The 24,341-nt window shown below is 33.1% G+C and overlaps 1 protein-coding gene across 2 annotated transcripts in view; it reads left to right on the top strand.

Annotated features, from left to right (window-relative positions):
• The first annotated feature begins 5,297 nt into the window (after positions 1-5,297).
• Positions 5,298-24,341, top strand: part of LOC115885596 (sodium-dependent dopamine transporter) — a 51,828-nt gene continuing 32,784 nt past the window's right edge. For both annotated transcript variants that reach the window (XM_030904557.1, XM_030904556.1), the window contains exons 1-2: positions 5,298-5,521; positions 20,346-20,613. In XM_030904557.1, the coding sequence (XP_030760417.1) occupies positions 20,427-20,613 (187 nt within the window). In that variant the 5' untranslated portion in view covers positions 5,298-5,521; positions 20,346-20,426. The remainder of the gene's footprint in view (positions 5,522-20,345; positions 20,614-24,341) is intronic.

Below are 24,341 nucleotides of genomic sequence, written 5' to 3'. Positions count from 1 at the left end.
GTCGATCTCTTCTTGAGGTACAGCCTGCCATGCTGCATTCACGGCCCGAACCAGATCCCTACGAGTTTCACGAGGCATGTCTATTCTCAAAATTCTTCTTTGGACCGCGTCCCATACGTGCTCGATGGGGTTGAGGTCAGGAGATTGTGCCGGCCAGGGTAAGATGTTTAATTGATGAGCATTGATAAACTCACTTACCACTCTGGCTGTATGAGGCCGTGCATTGTCATGCATGAGAATGTTTCTCCCAAAATCATTGGCATATGGTAACACGACAGGCTCAAGAATTAAATCACGATATGTGATTCCTGCTAGAAACCTTTCAAAATAAACGAGATCGGTTTTTCGGCCTAACTGGACTCCTCCCCCGACCATAACTGTTCCACCTTGATAAGGCTGCACTTCCTGAACATGATCCAACCGAATAAGATTTTCCGGTTCTCTCCATACCCTAAGCCTTTTTGAATCCGGATGAATTCCAAAGCGTGACTCATCCGTGAAGAGAACATTGGCCCATTGTTCATTCGACCACTGAACATGATCTTGAGCCCACAAATATCGTACCTCTCGATTTCCTCTCGTTAAGGGTTGAGCTCTCCAGGGGCGTCTGCTTCTTAAGTTGACCTCTCTTAATCTATTGCGAACAGATATAAAAAATAATCTTGCTGAGGGGTAGTAATGCGATGTCGCCCTGTGTGCCTTTCAGCAACATCACCACTTTCACGATTAGCGTGCATTTAATCGCGATATTACACTTTGAGTTGTATTTAATGCTCTAGCAACGTCGATTTGGCGCATTCCAGCTTAGAGCATACCCATGGCCCTTAGCATAACGTCTCTGTTAAGATGTTTACGCTCCATAATGTCGTTTAATACTAAACAGAGTTATTTGAATGAATTCTGGCCAGTTATCATAAAAACATAGCCAGTACAGGTTAAATTCGAACAATTGATGCTAGGTGCTTTTTATACATTTGACAAAAAATGCACAAACACTTCTGCAAATATCCCAAATTTAGAAATAACTAGTGTGACTACTTCGTTTCAATCGAAGTAGAAAGAATCGCGGCCTACAAATATGTGGTTGTTTATTCAAAACATTTATTTTTAACTTTAATGAAATGATATCCCTAGATTTTTTCGGTGTGTGTATTTCTTTAAATGCAAAACACATTCAGTTTTAAGACACTCCGTATACATAAATAAAATTATTGATTTTTACAATATTATTCACAAACTAGGGAGAGGGAAATCAGACGACGAACAGAGATTATAGGTGTTAAGTAATAGCTTTTAGACTACCATTCGAGACGCATTGATGTTATTTTGGTTTGTACGTTTTGGTTAGTGTGACAAAGAATGTTATTAAAGGTAAAGTAAATGTTTCTTCATTATTTAACTAATGTTAACTAAAGTAAACAATTTGTTATTCTTTTGAAATATTCTGTGCTAAAGCTTTTCTTTATTTATTTAAATCGGATAAAGGTATTAAATAACATATGCCTTTCTAGTTTAAGACTAAATTTAAAGACAATCGTTTACTGTCCATTAGTGCCGATTTTTTTTGGTTCAGTATCATTTAGTGTGACAATAAGGGCCTTGTTGAGTGTACTAATACTTTCCAACCGTGCCTGGGCGAATCTCTTAGCACACAAATAAGCAGTCGAAACCAAAGAATGGTATATATACCAGGGGCGGAGATAATTTTTTTAAATGTGCGTTTTTTACATTTTAAAAACATTGATGAAGAAAAATTGCAGTTTTACAAGTACTTAATTTCCCATTCCAGGTATATTGAAAAATTACACGTTTAATAACAAAATAAGAAAAACCTTAGCTCAAAAATAGGATAACTTATCTTAAGGATAGTCCTCATTCGCTTCCACATTTGTTGGGTTCATTCATATGTAATGCCATTGCATTGACCACATGCTATAGTGCAGGTGAGTCCCATTCGCTTGCATGTACATGCTTTTTTACAGCCTCCCGAAGAGCAATTGCTAAAATTTTTCTCTAAAACCCATGTAGGAGCAATGGGCTGGTCTGAATGTATTGGATTCATCTCTCGATTTTTCAGATTCCAACCGTAATCTTGCGGTGGTAAATTGTTATTTAACCAAGCCTGTACTGATCTCAGTTTTTTATAGCAGCATATGTTAAAAACTCGACAAAAAGTAGATTTGGATAGTGCCAGATATATGCTTTATCAACAGTACGTAAGTACGTAGCTAAACGAAGTCTTAATACCAACTTCCCCAAGCAGCATTTGGACGTCGGGACAACGTTGTGTCACGCGACCAAACGTCGGGGCGCAACGTCGGCACAACCTCGTGCCAACCCTAGTCTGCACTAGTTTGGAGAATAATTTTTGGGTCGAAACGACGTTGGATACCGACGTTGGCTAGAAGCCTAATTTAGTACAATCTGCAACGCTGTTTAAAATCCTAATTCACAGAAATACAAAACTAATATGGCGTCTAAGTCGCGTTTTATCCTAAATTGGGATAATTATAGTAAAAATATTATTTTTATGGTTTAGTTAGAGACATATGTCAGATGGCAGTGAAGGAAAACAAAACAAAAGTATTTAAGTGTGGAGGATGTTTGAAGATCATAATTATTGAAACACTTTAACCGACTCTGTAACTCGTTACCCAAGGCAAAAAAAAGTTAAACGCAAACAACTTTATTGATAAATGTATTGTTTCTACTTTGAAAAATACTAATGGGCCTTAAAATTAAAGAAGTTTTAAAAATTTTCTTGAATTTTTTTTAGTAAAATGAGAATAATTCATTCGCAGTCGAAAAAATTGTTTCCGCGTGTTTTTTAGGGTCAAATATTTCAAGTTAATGTATTCAAAAAGCAGGAATTGCTATTTTAAAAACGAAACATTTTCTTATTTAACAACATGGCGGCTTGCACTTTGTTGTTTTGGAGATTAAGATGGAGTAGTTCGAGTAGTCGCATACTGGACTAATAAAGTCGCAGTTCGGCCTTAACAGGTAGTATACTAGTCGCAAGATTGCCTAATTTAGTCATCCTAGAGTCTAGCTTGTGCCGCCCTCTATAATCTAAATAAACGAGGGAGTGGATAAACTATCGGTAATATATGTCGATGTATATTTAAATTTAGTTTTATATGTACCTTTCTTATGTCCCATTTTAATTAATTTTTTTTTATAAAAACAAAAACAGCACTGAACTGTCTGACTGAACAGAACAATGAAGTGAAAATTTAAGATTTAAGGTTATGGTTCAATACAGTTGCAAAAAGGTAGTGACCCGACGTCCTACCAACGTAAGAATAAGGAAATCTAAACAACGTTGGAATTAGTAAAACAGACGACGTTTGCATAACGTTGGAATAGGTCCTGAAACTGACGCCGGAAAACTCTATATTGTCCAACGTTGTAACTACGTTGTCCGAATAACCTAAAGATCACTTAAGCAAAAAAGGTTACAAGACAACGTTTATTCGACGTCGCAGAAGCTTCTACTTTGCTGTAGTACTAGTCCAACGTCGGCACAACGTTATAAAAACGTTTAAATTTATTTTAATACCCAAGGTAGCGAGTTAACTATTTTTTGTAACTAATCCAAAGTTGTGTTTAGTAAACATGTGGTCGCAAGTCGTGAAAATGCTACTTGGGCTTTATCAACAGTACGTAAGTACGTAGCTAAACGAAGTCTTAATACCAACTTCAACTTGGCATCATTACCACCTACCTCCAATAGTGCGAAGTATCATGGACTTTTTGGAGTTTTTCATCAGGTAAGTTTAATTTATGTTGAATTCAAATGTTAAACTAAATTCTCATTTTTAACTTACAGGTACAGGCTTGGTTAAATAACAATTTACCACCGCAAGATTTGGGTTGGAGATGAATCCAATACATTCAGACCAGCCCATTGCTCCTACATGGGTTTTAGAGAAAAAACTTTTGCAATTGCTCTTCGGGAGGCTGTAAAAAAGCATGTACATGCAAACGAATGGGACTCACCTGCACTATAGCATGTGGTCAATGCAATGGCATTACATGTACGAACCCAACAAATGTGAAAGTGAATGAGGACTATCCTTAAAATAAGTTATCCTATTTTTGAGCTAAGGTTTTTCTTATATTGTTATTAAACGTGTAATTTTTCAATATACCTGTTTCATGGGAAATTATTTGTAAAACTGCAATTTTTCTTATTCAATGTTTTTAAAATGTAAAAAACGCACATTTAAAAAAATTATCTCCACCACCAATCCTCCTAAATTAAAGAATTCGCACCTGCGCCACTGAAATTCTAAAAAATTTCGGTTCTTTACCTATGTGGTAGGAAATTTTCTTCTCTTCAATTTTTTACTCGTGACTTTTTTTCCTAAAATTCGTAGTTTTAGAGTTATTGAAGAAAAAGTAAAAAAAGCGCCATTTTTACCCCTTGTAGGGGTGGTTTTGGGGTGACGGGCTCAACGCTTCATCGCTGGGGTTTCAGGATGTTTAAAGATCTACAAAATGAAGCTCCATGCCGAACTTCGGCTTGTCTCTAATTTGTTGAACCTCGGCCTGTATAGGCTCTGAGCTACTGAGTATCCTCCCGAACCCAGGGACCTCAGTACCTGCAGGTGGGGACCTGCTAACTAACAAAACTTCTTCAGTAATGAATGTTTTAAGTGTGTTAAACCTTGGTAGGAAGACAGTATTTATATAATTATTATTTCTCTTTTATTAAAGTTTAAAACATAGTTGGATACTTTGGAATAGTGATCAAGGTTTTCTCTGTCGTGCTCTTTTACTTGTGAATTCCAGGCAGAGTACGACACTCCTTTCATGTCGTTTAATAAAGTAAGGAGGGCTATTTATAAATTTAGCGTTTGATTTACATAAACTATTCTCCTCAAATTTTCCTAAATATTGCATCTGTGTGGCGCATCCCAGATAATCACAGTAAATAGTAAATAATATTTTATCGTCTTGTATAAAAAATAACTATTAACACAACGTAGGTTCCTTTCTTTCATTTAAATAGTTTGTTATACAGTTGGCCAAAATATTAACTCTTCAACTTTGTTGAACGACCTACATATTATTTCACCATTATTTTATAAAATTTATTTTAGAATATATTCAGTTGAACAGTAAATTCATCTTAAATCTTTTTAGTTTTATTATTGGCTTTTAACGTAAAGATAAAAACTAAAAAAAAAACTCTCTCCATCTAAAGCTCAAATCGTCCCCCCTCCCCCCTTCAACTTCCTACTGCGAAATTATCTTGCCCTTTCCTCAGATTGCCGCAGCCAATCAGATAGCTCGAAGAGCTATATTGTGGTCCAGAGGATGGCGCGATCTCCACGCATGCGACCCTGTGGCATGGAATTGGTGTCTTCGGGAGGCATTGCGGCGTCCCGTCAAGATCAGTTCAGAAGTCCTACATCCATAGATCATCCAACATCCATATGGGTCAGGCAGATTCCAGTTTCCAGCTGATATACATCCTGTGGCGTTAGCCAGAGATGATCAGAACACACTGCTGGTAAGATGTTTGGATTTCTATTATTTTTTACAGATCAAAATTTTTGAAAATTTGGATTTTTTTTAGTTTTTAGTTAAAAAACATAATTTCTTGATAATATGGCAATATACAGGGTGGTCCGAACTGTATTCCGGAAACTTCAGCAGCATATTCTGCATATAAAAATAAATAAAAAAGTTCGTTTAAATATATGTCCTAAAATGCTTAGTTTCGGAGATACAGGGTGTAGAAGTTTCATTTTTATTTCGATTTTTTCCGAATAATTTCTGAAGTAACGTCAATATTTGGGTGAAAATTGGTGTCTGGGGGTTTTTTGACATGAGAAATCTGATTTTAATGTCAATATGACACCTACTTGTAGAGCGCGCCAAACCAAACCAAACCAAAATCGAATTTCTCATGTCAAAAAACTCCCAGACACCAATTTTTATTCAAATTTTAACGTTGCTTCAAATTTTATTCAAATTTTGACGTAGCTTCATAAATCATTTGGAAAAAATCGAAATAAAAATGAAACTTTTCTACCCTGTATCTCCAAAAGTAAGCATTTTGGGACATACATTTATACGAACTTTTTTACTTATTTTTTTCTGCAGAATATGCTGCCGAAGTTTCCGGAATACAGTTCGGACCACCCTGTATAGGTAATAAATTAAATCTACAAGAAAGAAAACCCAGAAAAGATCCAGTGATTCTCAAAGTTTAAGCAAAAAATCATTTTTTTTTTCGGAAATTTTCAAAGTAGAATAACTCGGTTACTTTGGACTTATTTGAAAAACGGTAAATATGTTTTTTTTATCGACATATATAGACAGTAGAACTCACCCTGTATATAATAAAATCAATTAAAAGTTGTAAAAAGAGCCAATTTAATAATTTACTTATTTTACTAGAGTCTGGGTGTCGCTGTTATATTTTGTAAGGTTATACAGGGTCCGGCAAAAGTGTGTCGGGTATTATGTAGCTCCTAGAATATAAAAACTTGGGAATTTTGTTTAACCTTTCCGGGACCGTGCTACAAAAAGTTACGTTTCGGGCCGTGTGGGGTAACTATGATACCCCACTGAAATATTTCAAAATCTATTAACATTTTGTCACTCAGTTAAATTATCAATAACTATTTGTAAAGTTTTATAATAAAACGTCAATAATTTAAATAGTTTGCATTTGTTTAATATATAAAAAAAGACATTTAATTTTAAAACTAAACTCTTATTAATTTTCTACCCATTATTTCGGCCAGTCAGGAGTCAAAAACGTTTTATATACTTTGCGGTAAATATTATAAATAATTTTGCATGTACTACATAATATTTTTGTTTTTCTGTTACGTGATCTGGCCAAAAAGCCGACTCTTCAGTTTGAATTTGGTTGAATCCCTTTAGCAGGAGTCATGAGAGCTGTGGTTTCGGCAAAAAATAAAGTTTTTACTGTTTTTACAGTTTTGTGAAAATTGTTGCTATTTTATTTCCTTCTTAGAACGTTTAGAAGTACAAGTCCTTCTGCTAGAGAATTGCTTTTCACACCCAGAATTCGAAGCAAATTCGGCAGCTATCTTTTTTGTTAGCCCATCATCAGTATATAATTCTTCGAATCACTGCAGGCCGCGGGGTGACGGAGGTACCCCAGGCAGTAAATTTCAGTTTTTCGCGAAAAATAAAATAATTATTTGGGTATTTTTGTTAAAAAAGGGTTTTGTCATATATTTTTTAGGATTACCTGAGAGGAAAAAAGTTGTAAAAAAATAAAAATTGTAAAAGTTATTAAAGAAAAGGCGCTTTTGGGGTACCTAAAATACCCCGCACGGTCCCGGAAAGGTTAAGTGCAAATCTAAAGTATATTGTGGATCGTGATGGTTTTTTTTAAATAGGACACCCTGTATATTATTGCATTTTTGCATGATAAGATATGAGTAAATATATTTCGATTGTTTCAGAGATATTAATAAATAGTTAAAAAAATATATTTTTTAGTCTTTCTTAACAAAAATTATTAAAAATAGAAGAACAGTCCTGCAATCAAAACTATGTTAAATATTTACTTTAGATGGTCTGTACTTAATTTGCTATAAATATGGTAATGGTAAATCATACAGGATGCTCAAAATTCTACGTCAAACTTTCTAAAATATAAAATAATTTTTTTTCGTTTTTTTTAATTGGAACACCTTGTACATTATTTTTTCAATAGATGGAGAAGTAAAAAATGTTCTGTTTTATATTTCTTCTAGCACTTTCCAGAGTAAATGTTTATCAAATCTACCCAATGAATTTTCACTAGTAATAAGAGAGAGTCGAAGACGAGAAAAAATGTCCGGATTTAATTTGACCTCGTGTGGTATTCGGTAAGAAAATTCCACACCAAATTGTGTTTGAAAATCAAATAATTAAAATGTATTTTTCGATTTTTGGTCGTTAGATTATTTAGTTGTAGTCTATAAAATGAATAACTTTGAATTTTGACCGTTATTTTTTACCAACATGGCAAATATAAAATCCCTCTATCAAAAAAGTTACTGATATTCTTTAAATTGGGTCCCTGAACTAGCCTGAACGAATCAGATAGGTAACTCTTTTTACTTTCGTGAAATAGAAAAGGAAAATAATAAAACAAGTGACAATTCTTCCTCTTCTTGCAAAAATCAACACGAAATGTCATAATTGACAAAAGTAAAATGTCATCAGCTTTTGACATTTCTAAATATTAGACCAATGCCGTCTCTATTAGAACAGCTACGGAGCGAGATTTATGGCGTCACGCTAGTTAGATAATACGGATTAATAAATATGTTGGAGAATACATGGAAACATAATTATTCCTCGTATTTTTGGTTTGTATTTTAAAAATGATATAGTTTACATGAAATATACATAATATACAGTTAATAAATACAATATGATATATACATATTTATTATAATAAATACTTTGGCTAATAAACATGAACCATACAAATGCAGCAAATGTTTTACAATATACAAATAATGAATAGGTGGAACATAAGATAATGGGTAAAATGTAAAATATATTTTAAATTTTGGGGGTCGAAAATCGATCTAATTTAACAAAAAACATTCAATATCTACTAATAGTGATGTATTATTATTTGCATTCACAAAATTTATTTATATATTATAATGTTTACTGCAATTAATAAACTAATATAAACTTGTCAAAAGATGACCACATATTTTTTTAAATTATTATTCTTAACACAAAAACTATCTACATTGACTATGGAGTACGATTTCAGTCATATTGTAAAACATTTGCTGCATTTGTATGGTTCATAGTTTATCTGCCAAAGTATTTATTAATATAAATAGGTATATATATATTGTATTTATTAACTGTATATTATATGTATTTCATGTAAACTATATCATTTTTAAAATACAAACCAACAAATCGAGGAATAATTATGTTTTCCATGTATTCTACAACATAGTTATTAATTTGTAGTATCTAACTAGTGTGACTTCATAAATCTCGTTGCTTGGCTATTCTATTAGAGACGGCATTGCGTCAGCATGGCCGCAAGTTGCTAACCTAATAAAATTAACACTAGAAAAGCCCGCGGGAACTGTCAAATTCAAAGTTATTACAGACTTACAGACTATACTATGATCACTAAGTGACACCCAAACCTAACCTAAAAACTATTTCAGTTTTGAAGCTGTCAAGCGGCACGGCCTAAAAAAATGTTTCGCTTCGGTCATGAAAGCAAAAAAAAATCGCAAGGAGATTAAGCAGTTGACACCCGCGAATACTAGGAAATCGATGTCAAGCGTATGGAAGCAGTATACAAACACAAACTTTCATCTCAGCTTTGTAATTGAAATGTATCAAAATTATCGTGTAAACAAACATCTGCGTGTATCTGCGAAACCATTAAAAATTTTGAAATGCTTTAAATACAAAAAATGTTCATTTTTTAATTCTCAATCTATTGAAAAAATAATATACAGGGTATTCCATTTAAAAAAACGAAGATAAATTATTTTATATTTTAAAAAGTTTGGGGTAGAATTTTGAACACCCTGTATGATTTAAGAATACGAAATTTATAGCAAAGTAAGTATAGACCATCTAAAGTAAATACCTAATATAGTTTTGATTTCAGGACAGTTCTCGTATTTGTAATATTTTTTTAAGAAAGGGTGAAAATATATGTTTTTTATTTATTTATTAAATATCTCCGAAACTATCAAAACATATTTAATAATATCTTAAGATTATGTCAAGAGATAAGAAAGGAAGCCAAAAATACAATAATATACAGGGTGTTCCATTTAAAAAAAAATCGTCCCGATCTATATACTCACACTTTTTTGAGCCACCCTATAGAAGTTAAAATATTTTCCTGAAATACATCCTCGTAGATAATTTAGGATTGTACTTAAACAAAATTGCCAAGTTTTTTATTCTAGGAGCTACACATGCCCGACGCACTATTGCCGAACCCTGTATTTTTCAGCATATATGCATTATTATTCTAACTATAGTTTAATTGATTAAGTTTTACCACAAACTTTTAAGTCTGTATAGAGTTATACTTTTGGAAAACCTCGATCAAATAAAATGTTTTTAGATTAAATGCTCGATTAAATCTAAATAACAAATCATTATTAAAAATCTACAGAAAAAAATTACTAAGAATGCAAAAAATCTAAATGGCTCATAATATCATTAAACCGCAAAAGATAGCCCATTTCAGTTAACAAATAACACCCATTTAAAATAACGACATTACCGTGAAGTCTTTATCGTATCTCCGATTATTATACAGAGAAATCATCGAGTTACTTAGTGGGTCATTTAAGTCATCGCCCACCAAAAACACCAATTTAGAATTTATACAGTTTTCGGGATTCGGCGTAAATTGTTTCTTTAACGTACGAGATATCTGAGACAGTTTGTCGTTTGTGTACGTTTAGTGTTCCCGAAATGAGCGAACATTTTTTGGGGAAAGATAAGTGTAACGGTCGATAGGCAGGGAAATGAGGTGAGTGCTACAGGGTTTTGTTATACGAGGCATGTTTTTTAAGTAAGTACCGTTTTGGAATTAAAAAAAAACGTGCAAAGATATCGCAATAATTTTATTTTTACATGAAAGCCTGTACCTTAATCTACTTTTCTACATAATTTCCGTGAATATTGAGGCACTTGTCATAACGTGGCACCAGTTTTTCAATACCCTCCTTATAAAATTCTGCCGCCTGACTGGTTAACCACTGTATCACAACTGTTTTGACTTCGTTATCGTCTTGAAGACGCTGACCGCCCAGGTGTTTCTTCAAGTGCAGGAATAAATGGTAGTCACTGGGCGCCAGATCAGGGCTGTATGGAGGATGATCAGAGTTTCCCATTTAAAAGATTTGATGAGATCTTTGGTCCGATTAGCCACATGTGGACGGGCATTATCATGCAGCAAAACAATACCCTTACTCAACTTGCCACGTCTTTTGTTTTGGATTGCACGGCGCAGATTGTTCAATGTCTCACAATAAGATGCTGCCTTGACTGTCTCATTACGAGGCAGAAACTCCACTAGCAATACTCCTTTTCTGTCCCAAAAAACTGCACATGATTCTCCGGGCAGAAATTGTTTGCTTAAACTTCACTGTTTTGGGTGATGATGAATGTCGCCATTCCATGGACTGTTGTTTCGATTCTGGTGTTTCGTAGGCCACCCATGTTTCGTCACCAGTAACAATTTTGTCTAAAAAATCTTCACCTTCATTGTGGTACTGCTCAAGGAAAGTCAATGCACTGCCTAAACGTTGGGTTTTGTGCAAATCCATCAACATTTTCGGAACCCAACGTGAACACAATTTCCGGTAATTCAAGTTCTCGGTCACAATGCGATACAAAACACTACGAGAACATTGAGGAAAGTAGTCGCACAATGATGAAATTGTAAAGCGTCTGTTTTCTTTCACCTCTTTGTCCACTTTCTGCACCGAATCTTCATTAACGACCGAAGGACGCCCACTCCGTTCTTCATCATGCACATTTGTGCGGCCATCTTTAAATGCTCTCACCCTTTTCCTTACCATTCCATCACTCATAATGGTTTGTCCGTAAACTTCACAGATCTCACGATGAATATCGATCGGTTTTACGCCTTTAGCACTAAGAAATCGTATGACAGCCCGTACTTCACAATCGGCGGGGCTCACGATTGTCGGAGGCATCTTAAACACTCAATAAACAACGTATACAATGAAGAATCAGACTGTACTGGCGTCTGGCGTCTGTGCATAGACAAGAGATGTAGGTAACCAGCGCGCATGCGCGGAACGCCGACCGTAGCGCTGCGGCGGCGGAATCGCAAAACGGTACTTACTTAAAAAACATGCCTCGTACTAATATCCTTTTAGAAGTTGAACGTAATTTAGTAAGTACCACCAAGTTCATTAAACAAAACGTATTAATAACTTTAAAGAAAGTGTTATTATTTGCTTTAAATATTTGAAAAGTTCAGTAGTAATTAGGAAGGCTCTTCTCTTTTGGTTGAAATTTGAAATTATGTAGGTATGTTAACATTTTGGCTCAAAAATACTATACGACAGAAAAAAAACGACGTCAAAGACGGCTGGTAATGACAATTTTGACGAGGTCAAGCATTACACGTCATTGGCATATACTCTTCTTTATTTTATAATGGCACTTACTGCTAGTTTGCCTTATGAAGGTTGAAATTATTTTTATATTGTAAGTTTCGCAACACAATTCTTCCACTATAAAAAATTGCACGATATGATATTCTATACCAATTAAAAAACTTTATTTATATTACATTTATTTTATTTCGTATATTTTTCATTTTATCGATTTTATGGAAAGCACTGTTCATTAAAATGTTGTATCCTATGTTATAGGGCTTGTTTCTCTCTACAATTTCCTGTCTCACAATGTACCGTTTGTGTCCAGGAAGGGTTCATATTTTCATAGTTGTCGATTTTCGAAAGAAATCAGTACATTTATTTTATTTCGTATATTTTTCATTTTATTGATTTTATGGAAAGCACTGTTCATTAAAATGTTGCATCCCATGTTATAGGGCTTGTTTCTCTCTACAATTTCCTGTCTCACAATGTACCGTTTGTGTCCAGGAAGGGTTCATATTTTCATAGTTGTCGATTTTCGAAAGAAATCGGTAGATTTATTTTATTTCGTATATTTTTCATTTTATTGATTTTATGGAAAGCACTGTTCATTAAAATGTTGTATCCTATGTTATAGGGCTTGTTTCTCTCTACAATTTCCTGTCTCACAATGTACCGTTTGTGTCGGGGAATGGTTCATATTTTCATAGATGTTGATTTTCGAAAAAAATCGGTATATTTATTTTATTTCGTATATTTTTCATTTTATTGATTTTATGGAAAGCACTGTTCATTAAAATGTTGTATCCTATGTTATAGGGCTTGTTTCTCACTACAATTTCCTGTCTCACAATGTACCGTTTGTGGCCAGGAAGGGTTCATATTTTCATAGATGTCGATTTTCGAAAAAAATCGGTATATTTATTTTATTTCGTATATTTTTCATTTTATTGATTTTATGGAAAGCACTGTTCATTAAAATGTTGTATCCTATGTTATAGGGCTTGTTTCTCTCTACAATTTCCTGTCTCACAATGTACCGTTTGTGTCCAGGCAGGGTTCATATTTTCATAGATGTCGATTTTCGAAAGAAATCAGTACATTTATTTTATTTCGTATATTTTTCATTTTATTGATTTTATGGAAAGCACTGTTCATTAAAATGTTGTATCCTATGTTATAGGGCTTGTTTCTCTCTACAATTTCCTGTCTCACAATGTACCGTTTGTGTGCAGGAAGGGTTCATATTTTCATAGTTATCGATTTTCGAAAGAAATCAGTACATATATTTTATTTCGCATATTTTTCATTTTATTGATTTTATGGAAAGCATTGTTCATTAAAATGTTGTATCCTATGTTATAGGGCTTGTTTCTCTCTATAATTTCCTGTCTCACAATGTACCGTTTGTGTCCAGGAAGGGTTGATATTTTCATAGTTGTCGATTTTCGAAAGAAATCAGTACATATATTTTATTTCGCATATTTTTCATTTTATTGATTTTATGGAAAGCATTGTTCATTAAAATGTTGTATCCTATGTTATAGGTTATAGGGCTTGTTTCTCTCTATAATTTTCTGTCTCACAATGTACCGTTTGTGTCCAGGAAGGGTTCATATTTTCATAGATGTCGATTTTCGAAAGAAATCGGTACATTTATTTTATTTCGTATATTTTTCATTTTATTGATTTTATGGAAAGCACTGTTTATTAAAATGTTGTATCCTATCTTATAGGGTTTGTTTCTCTCTACAATTTCCTGTCCCACAATGTCCCGTTTGTGTCCAGGAAGGGTTAATATTTTCATAGATGTCGATTTTCGAAAGAAATCGGTACATTTATTTTATTTCGTATATTTTTCATTTTATTGATTTTATGGAAAGCCCTGTTCATTAAAATGTTGTTTCCTATGTTATAGAGCTTGTTTCTCTCTACAATTTCCTGTCTCACAATGTACCGTTTGTGTCCAAGAAGGGTTCATAGTTTCATAGATGTCGATGTTCGAAAAAAATCAGAACATGTATATTATTTCGTATATTTTTCATTTTATTGATTTTATGGAAAGCATTGTTCATTAAAATGTTGTATCCTATGTTATAGGGCTTGTTTCTCTCTATAATTTCCTGTCTCACAATGTACCGTTTGTGTCCAGGAAGGGTTCATATTTTCATAGTTGTCGATTTTCGAAAGAAATCAGTACATATATTTTATTTCGCATATTTTTCATTTTATTGATTTTATGGAAAGCATTGTTCATTAAAATGTTGTATCCTATGTTATAGGGCTTGTTTCTCTCTATAATTTCCTGTCTCACAATGTACCGTTTGTGTCCAGGAAGGGTTCATATTTTCATAGTTGTCGATTTTCGAAAGAAATCAGTACATATATTTTATTTCGCATATTTTTCATTTTATTGATTTTATGGAAAGCATTGTTCATTAAAATGTTGTATCCTATGTTATAGGGCTTGTTTCTCTCTACAATTTCCTGTCTCACAATGTACCGTTTGTGTCCAGGAAGGGTTCATATTTTCATAGATGTCGATTTTCGAAAGAAATCGGTACATTTATTTTATTTCGTATATTTTTCATTTTACTGATTTTATGGAAAGCACTGTTCATTAAAATGTTGTATCCTGTGTTATAGGGCTTGTTTCTCTCTACAATTTCCTGTCTCACAATGTACCGTTTGTGTCCAAGAAGGGTTCATATTTTCATAGATGTCGATTTTCGAAAGAAATCGGTACATTTATTTTATTTCGTATATTTTTCATTTTATTGATTTTATGGAAATCACTGTTCATTAAAATGTTGTATCCTGTGTTATAGGGCTTGTTTCTCTCTACAATTTCCTGTCTCACAATATACCGTTTGTGTCCAGGAAGGGTTCATATTTTCATAGTTGTCGATTTTCGAAAGAAATCGGTACATTTAAGTTTTCGTGGAAAATGTCCTTGTACCTTTTGAGTTGTCCACCCGGCCTCCTCTTGCCGTCTACAAACTCACCGTAAAGCAGAGATTTTGATATGCGGTTTTCTTGTATTCTGCATACGTGACCAAACATACGTATTAGTTCTATATCCACGGATATTGGGACACCCTGTAGTGCACACACATTTTTTTAGATGATTATCTAGATACCATAAAAGACACTCAACATAAAATTAAAATCCCTTATATAGCTAAACAACCAGGTAAAAATCAGTGGGAATCGCGCGAATGCTACGTTAAAGCGAATTAATTTGGCACGATGGAAAGTCGCTGATTGATGGACGTGTATATTCGGGCGGCAGCGGTCGAGTGGTCTTGACCAACATTTTAAAGTGTCTCTGGATTGGACGTGTGCGCCCCCTTCTCGTCAGACCTAAAATTGTATGCATTGTACGGATTCCGGTATAAATAGATCGCATTACAAACGGCTGTATCATCGGCCCGATACAAAAAGAAACAAGCTTCAGTTTAACAACTGTTATTAGCGCTTCAGGTCTAATTAAAATTGCTTTTTTTCTATAGCAACTGTTAAAATTGCCTTATATCTATCAAAAATAGTAGATAAAATAGTACTTTAACCCGCAACGGTAGATTAAATGATACTTTAAACTTTAACAGCGAGGATAGGTTAAAAACTTTATTTCTTCTCACGTTTTTTAATTGCTTCCATTTTTGAAAATTTTTGTATTCCTTTTCATAAGTTATTCGGGATTTAAATGGAAGTAGCTTGGATATGGCGTTTGTTGCCTCAGCCTGAATATCTGTTGGTAATTTACTTATTTCGTTTCGAGCCATTTCTGGATCCAATTCAATCAGCAATCGACACGAAAGAGAATTAAAAAATATTGACTCAAAACTGATAACTAAACAGACAGCTTTATTTATTTGTCAAATTACATAAAAACTAACGCCAACCCAGCACAATATTTTTCTACTCGTAATAAATTCCTTGAAATAATAATTTCTGAATATTTTTTAAAACGTAACTGGCTGTGGAAAAAAATATTGTTTTATACACGACGATAAAATTGCATTATCGTCTCCCGAAATTAATATATAATACCATTTTATCGTTTTGTATAAAAAGAACTATTTTGCTCTATTTACATTGCCCGTTTGAGAAAAAACAAGCATAAAACTCTTTAAACAGCCTCTACACTAATGTTTGACGAAATATTTCTTGGAATGTTTTACGAAATATTTCTGGAAATATTCTATCTGGAAAAGATTACCCAAGTAGCATTTTCACGACTTGCGACCACATGTTTACTAAACACAACGTTGGATTAGTTACAAAAAATAGTTAGCTCCCTACCATGGGTATTAAAATAAATTTAAACGTTTTTATAACGTTGTGCCGACGTTGGACTACTACTACAGCAAAGTAGAAGCTTCTGCGACGTCAAATAAACCTTTTTTGCTTTAGTGATCTTTAGGTGATTCGGACAACGTAGTTACAACGTTGGACAATATAGAGTTTTCCGACGTCAGTTTCAGGACTTATTCCAACGTTATGCAAACGTCGTCTGTTTTACTAATTCCAACGTTGTTTAGATTTCCTTATTCTTACGTTGGTAGGACGTCGAGTCACTACCTTTTTGCAACTGTATTGAACCATAACCTTAAATTTTAAATTTTCACTTCATTGTTCTGTTCAGTCAGACAGTTCAGTGTGAAATATTTGACCCTAAAAAACACGCGGAAACAATTTTTTCGACTGCGAATAAATTATTCTCATTTTACTAAAAAAAAAAATCAAGAAAATTTTTAAAACTTCTTTAATTTTAAGGCCCATTAGTATTTTTCAAAGTAGAAACAATACATTTATAAATAAAGTTCTTTGCGTTTAACTTTTTTGCCTTGGGTAACGAGTTACAGAGTCGGTTAAAGTGTTTCAATAATTATGATCTTCAAACATCCTCCACACTTAAATACTTTTGTTTTGTTTTCCTTCACTGTCATCTGACATATGTCTCTAACTAAACCATAAAAATAATATTTTTACTATAATTATCCCAATTTAGGATAAAACGCGACTTAGACGCCATATTAGTTTTGTATTTTTGTGAATTAGGATTTTAAACAACGTTGCAGTTTGTACTAAATTAGGCTTCTAGCCAACGTCGGTATCCAACGTCGTTTCGACCCAAAAATTATTCTCCAAACTAGTGCAGACTAGGGTTGGCACGAGGTTGTGCCGACGTTGCGCCCCGACGTTTGGTCGCGTGACACAACGTTGTCCCGACGTCCAAATGCTGCTTGGGTATTTAGTTTTGATCATTGTTTAACATCATTAATTACAATATAGTAAAAAATATATTTCCAAAACTTAATCGTAAAACTGCAGGGCAATACGCAGTGACTAACTCTTCTGGCGGTCTGCCTTTTACCTATATGTTATTATCCACGGTGTTAAACTATTTTAAAAAATCGTCTAATTATTTTTTATTTTTGAATGGATTTATATCAAACTCATGTTATTATATATAAATGTATCTTTTATTGACATCGTGTCAATCAATAATTTTCCCAATCAACTCGATATATTGATGATGTTGCCAGTATTTCCCATCAAGAAATACTACTGTTATATTAATCAATTAAGGCCGCGTAAACAAACATAACAATACAATTTTATATACTAATTTATTATAATAACATTAAATAATAAACATACTGTAATTATATTCCTGCAGATTGTGTGAAAAGATTTGTTTTTAAATATCTACTCTACATATTGTTATGGAATATACAGTGTGACCCACTCAAGACCGGGCACCCTCCATAAAATCTGTGTTTATAGTCCGATTTTGATGATTTTTTTTTCAAATATAAAGTTTCAAAAAATGTACTTTAGGGCTCAATGTCATGTTATTTCACAAAAAACAAGGCCTACTTAATAAAGTTTTTGTGGTGAAAAATTTGCAAAATCATATTAGCGATTTTTTTTCAAAAAATTTGAGTACACCCCTACATTCGGCATCCCTCAAAACAGTTCTGTACCAAATTTCGTTTAAAAATATTAATTATTAATAATTCTGCAGTTAAATTAAATAATTCCCTATTTTTGCCAATTTAACGATGAGTTATAACGTAACCCTTGAAAAAAACAATCCACAACAATGGGTTTTATTAGCTGTCAATTCTTGCAGCGTAGAATTGAATATTAATTTAATAGCACGCAGAAAAGTGTTGTATCAAGAAATATTATTTGCATTATGGAACAATTAAATATTAGGGATAAAATTGAAATGATTCGTTTAGTGGGTGATAACTATCTTCAAGCAGGAGAAGCTGCCAGAGAATTTAACAACAGACATCCCGACAGACCTGCAGTAAGTAGAAGCACGGTTCAACGAATAAATAGAGTTTTTAATGAAACTGGTTGTGTGTCAAAATACTTACTAAAAAACAGAAGGCCGGAACATTGAATAAATAGGCGGAATGAGGAAATATTAGAATATTTTCGTAACAATCCTCGTGCAAGCATTAGAGGCGCCAGTGTTGATTTGGATATACCAAGGGAAAATATTAGGAGATGTTTGCGAACTAATAAAGTTAAACCCTTTAAACCAAAGATTTTACACACTTTGGAAAACGGAGATGATGTTAGACGATTGAATTCTGCTTATGGGCTCAAGCAGAGTATTTAAATAATAGAAATTTCTTAAAAGAAATTTTATTTAGTGATGAGGCAACATTTAGTACAAACGGAGTAGTATCCTCTCAAAATTCGCGATTCTGGGCAGTCGAAAACCCTGAATGGGTGATCAATACAAGAAGACAGTATTCTCAGAAATTAAATGTGTGGTGTGGCATACTTGATGATAGAATCATTGGTCCATATTTTTTTGAGAGAAATTTGAATAGTCCAACGTTTTTGAATTTTCTGATTAATGACTTTTGGGATGCAATACATAATTTACCATGCCAAACCCGTTTGAATTTAAAATTTCAATTGGACGGATCACCTGTGCATAACGCGGCAGTTGTCAGGGAATGGTTAAATGAAAATTTTGAAAATAAGTGGATAGGTCGAAATAGCCCGCTAATTGAGTGGCCACCGAGATCCCCGGACCTAACACCCCTTGATTTCTTTCTTTTGGGTTTCTTAAAGCAACAAGTTTACAAGTCTAGACCTCAATCTGTAGATGAATTACGTATTAGAATTACAGAGGCTTCTGCAAATATTACACCACAGCAGCTTAGGAATGTAACTGTTAATCTAAGAAAAAGATGCGACAAATGTATTGAACTGAATGGAGGGCTTGTAGAAGCAACTAGAATTATTTGAATATGTTTAACTTATTATTCGGTTATTGTGTTGCTTGTAGTATTTTTATCATTGTTTGTAATAAAACTCGTTGTCGTGGATTGTTTTTTTTAAGGGTTACTTGATAACTCATCGTTAAATTGGCAAAAATAGGGAATTATTTAATTTAACCTGCAGAATTATTAATAATTAATATTTTTAAACGAAATTTGGTACAGAACTGTTTTGGGGGATGCCGAATGTAGGGGTGTTCTCAAATTTTTTAAAAAAAAATCGCTAATATGATTTTGCAAATTTTTCACCACAAAAATTTTATTAAGTAGGCCTTGTTTTTTGCGAAATAACATGACATTGAGCCCTAAAGTACATTTTTTGAAACTTTATATTTGAAAAAAAATCATCAAAATCGGACTATAAACACAGATTTTATGGAGGGTGCCCGGTCTTGAGTGGGTCACACTGTATATCATACAGTGTGACCCACATAAAACGAGATGTAATTAACGAAATATCATCATAACATCAGCTATTTTAGAAACGTCTAGGTTTACTTATTTCGCTGAGATTTATGAAAAAAAGTCCTTTGCCGCGGGTACAGATACCGCCACGTTTTTGAAATAGCTCAGACAGAAACAAAATTGAACGAGGCAAAAGGAAACGCCAAAAAAATCACCCTGCGCCCACGAGTAGTTTTCAGGCGCTTTTAAGAATCGAGAAGGTAGGTCGAGGCAAACCGAAGTGGGTCAAGACAACTGGAAATAAACCGAAATGAAACAAAGTTGGGAGGCGAAACGCGACTTTAGCCTGCTTCGAAGAGTTCTCCGCATAGTGTAGAGGCTGTTTTAACTTATTAAAACCATAACGCTGATTTATTTTCATCTAATAGAGAAATACGAAATTAGTCCATTCTTGATGAAAAATACTCAGGATTCTAATGGAAACATTTTTCAGTGTTTCTAGTTTCTACTACCACCATCACGACCACAGAATACCATCGGCCGAAGAGGACGACACAAGCAGTCACTAGTTACCATGGCAACGACGTGTAAATCGGCGGTGCCCAACCGCAGAAGGGATTTGCAAGCGACAACCATGCAAACGGCCGATCATCGAGAGACCTGGGGCAAAAAAGTCGATTTTCTTTTGTCGGTGATCGGATTCGCTGTGGACCTGGCCAACGTTTGGCGGTTTCCATATCTTTGTTTTAAAAATGGAGGAGGTAAGTTATAGTTTGTTCTGGCATCGTTCCCTAGATCATATAGGTATACTTACGTGGATAAATCAACGCCATAAGTTTAGCGTTAAGAAATATGTCTTCCACATCAGGACATGCCATTTTCAAACCTTCTCTATTGCACTTATGAAACGCTCAATAGGTTTGTCTTTTCCGAGGACCTTACTTTGCGCATGCGCATTAGTAGTTGCACGTACGTATTTGTAAAATGATCACAATTTTTTACGGTTTAGAAATTACAAATTATACATTGTTATGGAAACCAACTTTTCATTGTCATCATATTGTCATAATCATCTTGTCATAATCATATGTCATAATCATAGATAAATGCAACAAGTTTAGATTGGAAAGAAAGCCCGTCAAAATTTTGGGTCGCGAAATTATTCTGGGTCGCGATCTGGCGCTGCTATAGCGGTCGCTAAGAACAACGGCAAACAAAAACAAAAATAATTTTCTCTTGTCAAAGTCAGAATCTTCAAAAATCATAATCACAATCATAATAATCTTTCAAAATCTAAACCGCTCTCATTAAAGAAATTCCGAAAAGTGTTTATAGCGTTCATTTTCAAGGTAATTATTGCTATCTTGTGAGTTTAATTCAAGTTTTATTTACTTCAACCGGTGATAATTGTGAAAAAGTGGCATTAAAAACTTAAAAAGCTGTGCTGTGAACTGTGAACTGCAAAAACCATCGTGGATCGTGGCATAACGTCGGTTTCCAATGTTTCATAGGTATTTCATACTTACGTCCTTATATAAAATAAAGTTTCTTGTATGCAACACACTGTATTTTATTTATAAATAAACGAACGAAAATAATAATAAATTTGAATAAACAATATTTGGCGATATAATTCCGGAAAAAGCCGAACCGCTCCGAAATTTTCAAAGGTTTTGGGTCGCGACCGTTGCAAGAATAGCGCCAAATAGTGTTTACATTGTCCTTATGGGCACTTTCCAATCTAAACATGTTTCATTTATCTATGGTCATAATCTTATTTCCATTGTGTAACGATGCTTGTTTTTTGCGTTTTTTATTTTAAAAATTGTATTAAATACTCTTTTATCGACCACTTTTATATAGCCAAGGATGCAAGTGTGTTTATTGAAGTTAATTTTAAGTTTGTGCAATTATATTTCTATTTTTTTTTCGTTGGACTTCCTAAATACCCGTAAAAATGATTGTAAGGTGTTTGGAAGTTCTAATATAAAGGTCCCCGAATTACCTTTTCATAGGCAAGTAAAGTATTCAGTTGTTCTTTTATTTATATTAAACCACATGCATACTTTCTGGTTAAATTTCCTAAGAATATTAATATTCGTACGGAGTGGCTAAATGTATTTTTTATATAATTTAATTTTTGTGATAGTAAACATTCAATTTATTGTTCAAATATATGCATTTTACAAATTAAATTTTTAAAATGAAGGTTCAAATTTGACACGTGGACGATAGGTCCTCGACAAGGATAGATAGAGTAGAAGCACCGCGTGTGCAACAAAAAAAGAAGATAAATGCAAGTCGTTGATATGTTTGCGATAGTTTCCATAGTGATTTACTTGTTCACGTAAGTATATAATATGATCTATGAATATCCATATCTATGGTAATACCGTATCTATGGTATTTGATTTTTTTTTGATCTAGGATTGAGACTCGTAGAAACATAATATGATTTAATTCAATCCAATTCATGCCCTTTAGGTACAGGGTGTCCCACTAAGAATCGCTCTCGGCTGTATCTCGGAAAGTATTAGCCGTAGGGCCTGCGGAAAAAAAATATTTATAACTAATGAGACCATGAGAAACTGCTGGAAATTATTTTCAAGTTTGTAGAACGGCCGCTAGAGGGCCTAACTGCTATGGAAAATAACAAAATGGAATTTTTAAGAAATTTTGCCTAGATACGATGTACTATGCGGTTTTCGCTGACTTGTTAAGCTTTTATTACTCTTTACTATCAACTAAAATTACATATACTATCGCATTTATTTTTTTTTTGAAAAAAATGCGCAATGTTTGTTAAATTGTAAGACAACGCCCCCTAGCGTCTACGTTCAAAAGCTTATTATTATTATTTATATAGTACAATATAGAGTAAGAAACGCTCTTTTAAACGAGCCATCGCTTGTTGGATTCCGATCATTCAGTCCGGAGTTATTAATATTTAAATAAAAACTAGTAGTGGGAACTATCGAATGAATACTATCGAAACATTCGATAGTTGCAATTCATTCGAATAATTCGATAGTTAGTAAGAAAACATTCGTTGAAAACTATTCGAATAAAAATTATCGAATAGATCCGTCATCTGCCTTGAAATATTGTATTCTAGTAATTCGGCAGCAAAAACCATTCATTTATAAAATTCATTCATTTATGAAATTCATTCATTCGTCAGGATCGATTATAATAAAATATTAACTGAATTTTAGTTGTCGCCCGGCGACGTAGGTTTCTTTCGAGAAACCCGACAGCGGTCTGTGGCAATGCTATGAAAAGAAGCCGGCATCTTTGATTTTTTGCGGAGTCAGATATAGATAAGGACACATTATTTTTTTATTGAGGTGCTAGTATTTACACAGAAAATACATTATGAAAGGCGCTGTTGCCATATTTTGGTATTAGTTGATATTAGCAAAGAATATTATTGTTTGGCTTTAGTTAATTAGGGAATATAAAGACATACTATCTATTCTGCATTTTTTTTATTAATATTCTGTTGTTACACTGCAATAATACTTGTTATTTTGGATGTAGGAAAATTATTTTTAATGTTTTTTAGCAAAGACTGGTTTAATAAATAATAATAACAATAATAATTTGTTATACCTATTAACAACAAAATTTAAAATCATTTAATATAAATATTTTCTTTTAAGTAGTAGCAAAATATAAACAACAAATTAGATGTCAAAATTATTTATATTAGATCCTATTTAAAAATAATATAGTCTCTAAATTTTTTGGCAACGGTGGTTTATTAAATAATAATAATTACAGAACTAATTTGTTATATTAACAACAAATTTTAAAATCATGAAATATAAACATTTATTAATTTTCTAAGCATGCAGTGTAATGTAAGGAAAATATAAATAAAAAATTAGAAATCAAAATTATTTATATTAGGTGCTTTATATTACTATTTAAAAATTATATTTACTTTTACTGGCATTTACTTTAAAAAATAAATGAAATATTTTTTCTTCGCAAAAAACTACATGTAAAAGAATTAGCATAAACAAAATATAAACATTGTTAACTTTTTTTTTTAAATTGGCACGTGTAAAACTTTCATTTTAATTTTCTCACCCCATAGTTTGAGTTCGATAACCATTTACTTAAATATGATTATACAACCGCATTACTTAAATATGATTATTAAGTTCAACTAATTCATATTATTAAAACATCTAAAATACAAATATGTATTTTTAAAATTAATTGTAAGTTCATCTCATCTCTCTTAAAAATTGCTACTTCTCAAAATTTCCCATTAAAAAATAGACCATATACCATATAAATTAAATAATTGAAAGATCGGACTACGGAAAACCACACAAATTTTCGGAAAAATTTTGACCACCTGCACATGCACACAATCGTCAATAAATAAAATTAAAAAATAACTACTATTTTAGTATTTTAACTATTTTAATAAACGCAAAAATAGCACAGTATTTATACGGCGAAGTTATAAAAATTT

This window comes from Sitophilus oryzae, unplaced genomic scaffold (genome assembly GCF_002938485.1).
Source record: "Sitophilus oryzae breed Bouriz unplaced genomic scaffold, Soryzae_2.0 scaffold_402_pilon_pilon, whole genome shotgun sequence".
Lineage (NCBI taxonomy): Eukaryota > Metazoa > Arthropoda > Insecta > Coleoptera > Curculionidae > Sitophilus > Sitophilus oryzae.
Note: the sequence above shows the minus strand (reverse complement) of the source record. Positions and strands in the feature narration are given on the sequence as shown.